Source organism: Fukomys damarensis, unplaced genomic scaffold (assembly GCF_012274545.1).
Source record: "Fukomys damarensis isolate Sample0158 unplaced genomic scaffold, DMR_v1.0_HiC HiC_scaffold_22, whole genome shotgun sequence".
NCBI classification, from domain to species: Eukaryota; Metazoa; Chordata; class Mammalia; order Rodentia; family Bathyergidae; genus Fukomys; species Fukomys damarensis.
In genome coordinates, this window is record NW_022900934.1 from 702,694 (window position 1) to 711,273 (window position 8,580).

At 62.1% G+C, this 8,580-nt stretch overlaps 2 protein-coding genes across 4 annotated transcripts in view; both read left to right on the top strand.

The window, feature by feature from the left end:
• Srms (src-related kinase lacking C-terminal regulatory tyrosine and N-terminal myristylation sites) overlaps nt 1–5,957 on the top strand; it is a 6,931-nt gene extending 974 nt beyond the window's left edge. Inside the window, exons 2-9 of the mRNA XM_019209548.2 lie at nt 5–165; nt 2,902–3,023; nt 3,380–3,546; nt 4,192–4,333; nt 4,457–4,615; nt 5,160–5,341; nt 5,427–5,583; nt 5,745–5,957. Of these exons, the coding sequence (XP_019065093.2) occupies nt 5–165; nt 2,902–3,023; nt 3,380–3,546; nt 4,192–4,333; nt 4,457–4,615; nt 5,160–5,341; nt 5,427–5,583; nt 5,745–5,938 (1,284 nt within the window). The 3' untranslated portion in view covers nt 5,939–5,957. The remainder of the gene's footprint in view (nt 1–4; nt 166–2,901; nt 3,024–3,379; nt 3,547–4,191; nt 4,334–4,456; nt 4,616–5,159; nt 5,342–5,426; nt 5,584–5,744) is intronic.
• Nucleotides 5,958–7,312: 1,355 nt separating this feature from the next.
• The window catches only part of Ptk6 (protein tyrosine kinase 6), a 10,049-nt gene continuing 8,781 nt past the window's right edge, over nt 7,313–8,580 (top strand). The window contains exon 1 of one of the 3 annotated variants that reach the window (XM_033767128.1): nt 7,313–7,392. The gene's annotated coding sequence lies outside the window, so the exon portion shown is untranslated. The remainder of the gene's footprint in view (nt 7,393–8,580) is intronic. The other 2 variants (XM_033767127.1, XM_033767126.1) reach the window with 2 other exon arrangements.

The window sequence follows — 8,580 nt, forward strand, 5'->3', positions numbered from 1 at the left end:
GCGCTGTGCCGCGGAGCTGAGCGTCAGCCGCGGGGACCGACTCTACGCCCTCAAGGAGGAGGGCGCCTACATCTTCGCCCGCCGGCTCTCAGGCCCGCCCAGCGCCGGGCTGGTGCCACTCTCCTACGTGGCTGAGGCTGCCTGGGAGACGCCAGCAGAACAACCGTGAGCTCCTGCGCCGCGGGGCCGGAGTAGGCAGGGTTCGGGTGGGAACTACACATCCGCTTTCAAGGACCTTTGTCACTGCCCCTGGACGCCAGGCTGAGCAGGCAGGAGTGGAGGCAGACTTGGAAGCCGGGGTACTGCCCTGCTGGTGTAGGGGACGGGCTGCAGGCAGGGCAGGTCGGCAGGTCTGCGGGGAGAAACCCAGCAGGGCCTTTCTCCCGGAGGCCTCCGTTCAGGCTGCTGCTGGAAGGGCAGGGGTGGAGGTGCCCGGGCGCCGGGCACGTGCTCCTCCAGGGGCTCCTGGTGGGGACCCAGCTCACGCGCCTGTGCAGGGGCCCCTAGGGCTGGGAGGAGCATTAAGCCAGGCCAAAGCGGACTCACCAGACCACCCCTCACTGGTCCAGGTGTGGAGCAGATGGTTTGTCTGGAAACAGGGGCACAGGTGGGGAGCATCCCGCCCTGGGCGGGAGGGGTCCACTGGCAGCAGGTGATCTGTGCTGTGGCCTGAGGCACGGTTCTCTCCTAGAGGTGTTCTGAGTGATGCCAGGCCACAAGGTCTCCTGGGGTCTAGGAAGGGCCCAACACTCCTGTGCACCAGCCCAACTGGGCAGTGCTAAGTGGTGGACAGTGCAGAAGCCTCGAGTATTTGACTCAAATCCTGGGACGTGGCCCCTGCTTGCCTCTCAGCCCAGATGCTGTCGTTGCTGCGATCCTACTGTCACGATGGGCAAGTCCTGCTCAGTGCCTCCCCCGGGAAGGGCCTCACAGCAGGGCAGGTTGAAAGCTGGTGGGTAGCAAGTTCAGCTGGCTCCTGCTCCTGCTCCCAGTTGGTGCACACCTCTTGAGCCCTGGGCCTGCCTTCTGCGGAGCAGCTGCCGTCTGAGCTCCCTCAGAGCCCCCTCAGTGTCTTGGGGGCCACGATGCTCATGTGTAATGGGGGCTTTCCTGTGAATTTAAGGCTGGAGTCACAGGAAGCATCCTTTGAGGGGGACTTCAGGCCTTTGCCATGGCTGCCAGCAGCGGTCATAGTGAAGAGGGGCTCGAAGTCAGCCAGATGTGGAAGACAGACCCTGCGTGGCTCCTGGAGGCTGCTGGCTTGGCAGACAGGCAGGCAGGCCGGGGGCGGGCAAAGCTGCCTGTGAGGAGACTTAATGACTACCTGGTCCCAGAGATGAAAGTGCTCCCGCTCCTGTACCATCAGCCAAACCCTGGCCCCACACCCCAGGGAGAGACCTGAGGCACATGTACAATGCAGGAAATGCACAGGAGTCGGTCTGCATCCTGCCAAGGGCCTGCTGTGGGGCTCTGGGAACAGCTGGGGCTGTCGGAGGAAGCTGCTCCACAGGCCCTTTATGTGACTCTCCCGATGGTGGGCCCAGAAGCAGGGGTTGTGGCTGCAGGAGGTGCTCAGGGGCAAGCAGACAGCTTCACCAGGCTGTGTCTCCAGATCCTTAAATGAGTTTGTTTACTTACCTGAGGCTGCTGTGCAGCCAGGTCTCGGGGACACACGTCCACCAGGGTTCAGCCACACACTTGGCACTCTCCCTCTCCAGCCTGCTTCTGGTGCATCTTCCTCTCTGTGCAACCCTCCTTCCCATCCCTGTGTCCAGCTGTGTCCACCCCTCCACCCCAGGTCCAGCCTCACACCCTGGCCTTAGCCCCCATGGTCTCCCTACCGAGTGGGCTGCTGAGTCACCCTGTGAGACTTCCGGGGCCCCTCCTAGCCCTGCTCCTAAGTGGTCTCTGTGATGACCCCCATTCCCCCGCCCCCGCTTAGTGTCCCCCATTTGGGTGGATACAGGGCTGCTCCTGCGTGGCTGTAATCCCCTGGGGTGGCGCTGGCACGCCTCACTCCCTGGAGGGTCCGGACATGGGAGGCTTGGCTGGGAATCTGGGCCAGGAGCCCTGTCTGGGCCTTGGGCAGCACACGCACAGTGGGCTGGGGCCAGAAATGACTCTTTCTTTCCCCAAGGGTGTCTCTGGCTCCCAGGTATGGGTGAGCCGCGGGTGGTGTAACTTAAGTGCGTGGTCCATCTGGGTAGAGGGACAGCAGGTGTGGGGCTCCTTGTATCTAGGTGCCTGAGGAGTGGGTGCCCAGGAGCCCCTGTCCCCATGTACACCCAGCTCAGCAGGAAGCATCTGGATGCGGCCAGGAAGCTCGAGACTGGCCCGCCCTGCCTTCAGAGGGGTGCAGATGCTTCGAGCCCTCGCTTAGAGTCCTTCCTTCCCCACCTTCCCTGCTGGAGACCTTTCCTGACCTCCTGCCCAGCCTGGACCCGGTGGCCTCCCTGGGGGGCTCCCAGCTTCCCAAGGCAGATGAACCACACCCAGCCAGGTGACCACGTCCTACCTGGCCACATCAGCAGCTCAACAAGCACTCCCGGGAAGATTGTTGAGGGCCCTGTTTCCCTGTGGACCCTCCACAGGGGTCAAACAAGTTTCAGATCTGATGGGTTCAGCATGTAATGAGGGCTAACCAGCCTGTGGCTGGGGCTGGGAGCTCCAGCGGGATCATGGCACAGCTGAGTAGAAAGGCTCACCTGCAAAGCTGGGTCAGCTCTGTGCTGGCCTTAGTGTCCCTGAGGGCCCTTGAGGCCAGCATGGGGACCTGAGACCCCAGCATGGGCACTGGCTCTACTTCTGTCTGAGTGACGGCAGGACAGCCGGGCCCCAGCACCTGGCCGGGGTCACGCAGGGCTAAGCCTGTGAGCTGACCGTGTTGCCTACTGTTTGCAGCTGGTACTTTAGTGGGATCAGCCGGACCCAAGCCCAGCAGCTACTCTTGTCCCCTGCCAACGCACCAGGGGCCTTCCTTATCCGGCCCAGTGAGAGCAGCCTTGGGGGCTACTCACTCTCAGGTACCTGGGTGGCCCTTGAGACTGTCCCTTCCCGGAGGGCGTCTTGCTCAGTCCCCACCTGGCCAGACACCCAGAGCACTGGCTGACGTGCTCGTCACCCCCGTCCTCGCCTCCCTCCCTTCCCTCTTGCTCCTTCCCCCCGTTCACTTATTCACAGACCCATTCATTGAGCAAGACTCCGTTGAGCACTTACTCTGTGCCCCCTGGCCTGCCCCTGCCCATACCCGCTCCTGCATGCAGCACTGGCCATGGCAGGGACTCCACAACCAGTCTGAGCCAGGCCACTGGGGCTATTGGGGTGGCGGTGCCTGGGCAGGCTGCTGCTGAAGCATCAGTGTCTATTTCTGACCCCCTAGTCCGAGCCCAGGCCAAAGTCTGCCACTACCGAATTTGTACAGCGCCTGGTGGCAGCCTCTACCTACAAGAAGGCCGGCTCTTCCCCAGCTTGGAGGCGCTGCTCACCTACTACAAGGCCAACTGGAAGCTGATCCAGAACCCCCTGCTGCAGCCCTGCATGCCCCAGGTGGGCCCCGGGGAACCTGTCTCAGTCCTCAGCCAGCTCTGGGCCCAGCCCTGCTTGGGTCCTGCATGCTCTGGTTGGGTCAGCTCAGCTCCCTGCATGAATTTTATCCCCTCTGAGGCTGGTGGAGGAAGGAAGGAGTGTGTGGGGTGCTACAGGGTGTGCCCCAGTCCTGGGGGAGCAGGAGCCAGCCTCGGGGAGGCACCCATAGCTGCTGCAGGCCTCAGGGGCAGAAACTGTGGGCGGAGACGCTGATCCCTAGAGCCAGCCTCCTGATCTCTGGGACTGTCCCAGGCAAACTAGCAGGGGCTGGGCAGCAGTCCGGCTTCCCTGGTCTTGTAATGACAGCCCAGCCGGGGGTAGTAATGAGTGCTTGTGGACGGATATCCGGCTCGGGCAAGGTGCCACTTAGGTCCCCGAAGCAGTTAGCTCCCACAGCTCTGGGTCCTCCTTCCTGAGGTCAGACTGGTTCTCCTTTATCCCAGCCTGGGCCTGGTGAGTGTGTGCTGGTTACAGAGGTGCTGAGGACTCCACTGGGGCTCTGCCCAGGACAGAGGGAAGGCAGGGCCCTGCTGGGAGTCTGCTCTGCCCAGCCCGCTCACTTCTCGGTGAGCAGCAAGCGGAATCCTGTACCCCTTCTCCCCACAGAAGTCCCTGGCCCAGGACAGGTGGGAGCGGCCGCGCTCGGAATTTGCGCTTCGGAGGAAGCTGGGCGAAGGCTGCTTTGGGGAGGTATGGGAAGGCCTGTGGCTGGGCTCTGTGCCCGTGGCAGTCAAGGTCATCAAGTCAGGTGAGGCTTTGCCAGCCCTAAGTCTTCTAGCTGGGCCTGGGCCAGCACCCTCTGACCTGGGGATGTCAGGGGCAGTGGTGGCCGGTGGCCTGGGCGGCCCTGGAGCAGAGTCCTCTCCTGCAGCTGACATGAAGCTGGCTGACCTCACCAAGGAGATTGAGGCTCTGAAGAGCCTGCGGCATGAGCGGCTCATCCGGCTGCATGCGGTGTGCTCCACGGGGGAGCCTGTGTACATCGTCACCGAGCTCATGCGCAAGGGCAACCTGCAGGCGTACCTGGGCAGTGAGTACCCTGCCGCCGCTGCCCTGCAGCAGCCCCTCTGGGCCTGGCGATGTGACATTTGGCCTGGGCTGCTCATACTGGTCCCTGCCAGACCTACAGCCAACAAGGGTTGGGATGAGGGGGTCTAGGCCAGTCTTAGGCTTTGCCACTGTCAGAGCCTGGTCCAGGGCTGGGGCAGAGTCTGGGAGTGATATGTGATACGGGGGGATATGTCCCATTTGGGTCACTGTGGACCCAGCCAGCCTCAGGATACCCAGCCACTCTCTGGTCCTTCTCTGCCCTGGTCTCCACTGGGGGTCTGAGCTGGCAGCTAAGAAGCAGGTCGCATTGAGAGGTCACAGTGGTGGCACAGGATGCCTCTTCCTGTCTCGCTCACTGCCCACTGTGGCCTCTCTGTGGACACCAGCCTCACTCCAGCGTGGAGACGAGGAGGCAGCCCCAGATGGGCTGAGTTGCCTGGGTAGCACCAGCCTTACTGACCTCCGCCTGGCCTTGCTGAGCTCTGGCCCTCTGGCCCTTGGCCACTGAGCCCTCTCCCCTGCAGGCCCAGAGGGCCAGGCACTGAGCCTGCCTCTCCTGCTGAGCTTCACCTGCCAGGTGGCTGAGGGCATGAGCTACTTGGAGGAGCGGCACGTCGTCCACCGAGACCTGGCCGCCAGGAACGTGCTCGTGGACGATGACCTCACCTGCAAGGTGGCCGACTTTGGTCTGGCGCGGCTCCTGAAGGTCAGCAGGGTGGAGGGTGTCCAATCTTCTGGCCCTGGGGAGGGGGCTCCTCGCTCTGCCCACTGCCGACCTCCCCTTGTCCCAGGATGACATCTACTCCCCGAGCAGCAGCTCCAAGATCCCTGTCAAGTGGACAGCTCCAGAGGCGGCCAATCATCGTATCTTCTCGCAGAAGTCTGATGTCTGGTCCTTTGGCGTCCTGCTGTTCGAGGTCTTCAGCTATGGCCAGTGTCCCTACGAAGGTGTGCTCCCAAGGGACCCAAGGCTTCACCCTGCCTGGGAGTTGCTGGCCCTGGGCGTGGGTACCAGGCCTCCAGCTGGCCAAGACCAGCTAGTGCTCTGGGAGGCTGGGCTGAGGAGGTCTCCAAAGCGAGCCCAGCCCTCTCTCTGGTGCCCTCCCCAGGGATGACCAACCATGAGACGCTGCAGCAGCTCAGCCGTGGATACCGGCTGCCCCGCCCAGCTGCCTGCCCAGTGGAAGTGTACCTGCTCATGCTGGAGTGCTGGAAGGGTAGCCCTGAGGAGCGGCCTGCCTTTGCCATGCTGCGGGAGAAGCTGGGCACTGTCCACAGGCACCTGCACCTGGGTCTCACATGACTGGGGCTCAGACCCAGGGTGGCCCTGAGGTTGCTGCTGTGCTCAGGGCATCTCCCAGGACAGTGCTGGCCATTAACACACAACTCGGGTGCCACACAGCTAGGAACCCTACTGGCTTCCGGGGTCTGGCCTTGGGCCTCCAGCGCTGACATGGCCACACGTGTGTGCACAAGGTGGACACGTGGGCCGTGCTTGGCCCAGACACGCACCCAGGCAGCAGTGGGGCTGATGTTCTCAGCCCTGTGTGGAAGCACCGAGGGAGAAGGCCCCTGAGCCCAGAGGCTGCCTCCTCTTCTGAGCCTGCCTCTCCCTGGGCCTCCCTGGCTCTTTCCTGGGGTCATAGAGGAGAGGCCAGTTTCCCCCGTCACACTGCTGCAGCTCCCAAGCAGGTCCTCAGCACATGACGTGCACACGCGGGCTCAGTCCTATGATCCCAGGCACTGCCAACCAGCAGCGCTCAGTGAGTTCCGACACAGCCTGTGCACCAGAACTGGATGCTGGAGCTGATGGGGTCTCTCCTGGCTAGCAAGGTGGGAGGGAGAGCTGCACCCCAGCCAGGGCCCATGGTGCCCAGAACGGGCACAGTGTCCGGGGAGTCGGCAGGACCCAGCAGAGGCAGGAGCCGCACGAACAGCCCTTCTGTCTCCCTGGGCCTGGCTGGAGCTGGCAGCTGGGATTGAGGCAGGTGGGCTGTGTCAGGCCACAGGAAGGGAAGGCTGGGTGGCCTTTGGCTGCGCTATTCCATTTCCAGGGCAGGACCTGCATTTCAAAGTTGGTGCTCAGAATGGGCACTCGTTGGGAGGCAGTTTCCTGGCTGGCAGATTAGGGCAGTGGATGAGGAATGCAGAGGCATGCTGAAAACTAAGTGACAGGTGGCTCTCTGGTTAGAAGGAAAGCCCCAGCTGGGTCACACTTGCATTTTGGGTGTGACCCTTTGGGAGTGAGGTGTCAGGCAGAGTGTGAAGTTGGCCCTTGATCAGCCGTCAGAGGAGGATGGCACTTCCTAGCTCCACGTGGAGGACTTGACCCTGAGTGCTGCGGTGCTCAGGGGTGAGGTCTAGAGAGGGGACTGGGTCATGAGGGCGCTGACCACACCTCTGGATGGACCACCGCAGAGTGCATGGCTCGGTGGCCAGTCAGGCTCTTGGCCTGTGGTGGGAAGTCAGTCCTGGGGCGCCCCCATCAGCCTGGGTGGGTCTGGAGCCTTGGAGGTGGCACCAGCCCCTGTGCGGGGTGGGGACAGAGTGCTTTCATCTGAGCCTTTGGAGGCTACTGCATATCCCCAGCTCCTTGTCTCGGACTCTGCCTGTCAGTTCCCTGGATGCCTTGAGATGGGCAGCTCTCCTCTGCCACATTCTTCACCCTGAGGTTTTTGCCTTGAAGCCAGCCAGCCATGAAAGGAAACCGAAACTGAACCAAAAGAAATCTTCCTTCCTCTAAGCTTTTCGTGGCAGGTATTTTGTTTCGCAGAGATGAAAACTAACTCATACTGTTGTGTATATCAGGTGTTTTGTCCCAGCAACAGGAAGATGATGACTATACAGCCCCCCACCCCGGGGGTCGGGGAGTCTTTGTTCAGGGTCCCCAGAGACCCTGCCTCCACCTTCCTGGGAGTTCTTTGGCAGCTGTATCCAGGAAGTTGGCGGTGGGGACAGGAAGGCGTTCCCAGCCCATTGTCCCCTCAGGAAGTGGAGTTTAGGGTCAGTGCTGCCCCATGGACATCAATTTGTTTACAATCGCTGACCACAGGGCTTGCCTGTGGGCTGGCACAGAGGGAGCTTGGAATTGCACCCTGTGTGCAAAATGACCCCAGGCAGAGGGAGGCCAAAGGCAGGGGCAACACCAGGCTGCAGCTCCTGCTGGAGTGGGTGGGGAGCACCCCCTGTGATGAGCACAGAGGGGTTTGGGCTGAGCCTTCTGGGGCCACACCTCTGCCTTGCCCAGTCCTGGAAGGGTACGAGAGGAGGCAGAGAGGTGCGGCCTTTACTGAGCAGGCCGGCCCAGGAGCTCCTCTGGTGGCCTTCCCAGTGCTGTCCCAGCTGCTGGAAGGGCTGCCACGTTTGCAGCTGGATGGGAGGGAAGGAATGTGCTGGGGCTGAGGGCTTATCTGTGGGCCCCTGCGCATTCCTGGGTGTCTCGTCATCCACAGGCTGAACAAGTTTGGCCCCCCGGGTCTCCAGGAGGGGTGGGGACTTTCCTGTTTCCTGGTGTGGCTTAGAAAGAAGCACCCACACGCCTGTGGGTCCCCTAGACACAGCTGGAACCCAGAGACAGGGCTTGAGGACGCTGGAGCAGGCAGGAGCAGGGCCAGCCTGCCCTGAGCTCCTGGGCCTGAGCAGCCAGCGCCCATCTGGCCTGCATTCAGCCCCCCGCCTCCTGGTTCCTCCCCGGAGTCCTCCCGCCCCACCCTGGCCTGACTCTGTGCTCTAAGTCCTCCCCCACCTGGTGGGGGCTGAACTGTCTGGCCAGGGCATTTCAGATGATAATGGACAGGGCCACTATCTCTCTTTTCAGCGAAGTTTAGCTGGGACTGTAGCTCAGCGGTAGGTAAAGCACTTGCCTTCCATTCGTGAGGCCCTAGGTTCAATCCCTAAGACCCCAAAAATTAAAAAGAAAAAAAAGTTTTGGAATGAGCAGAGTCA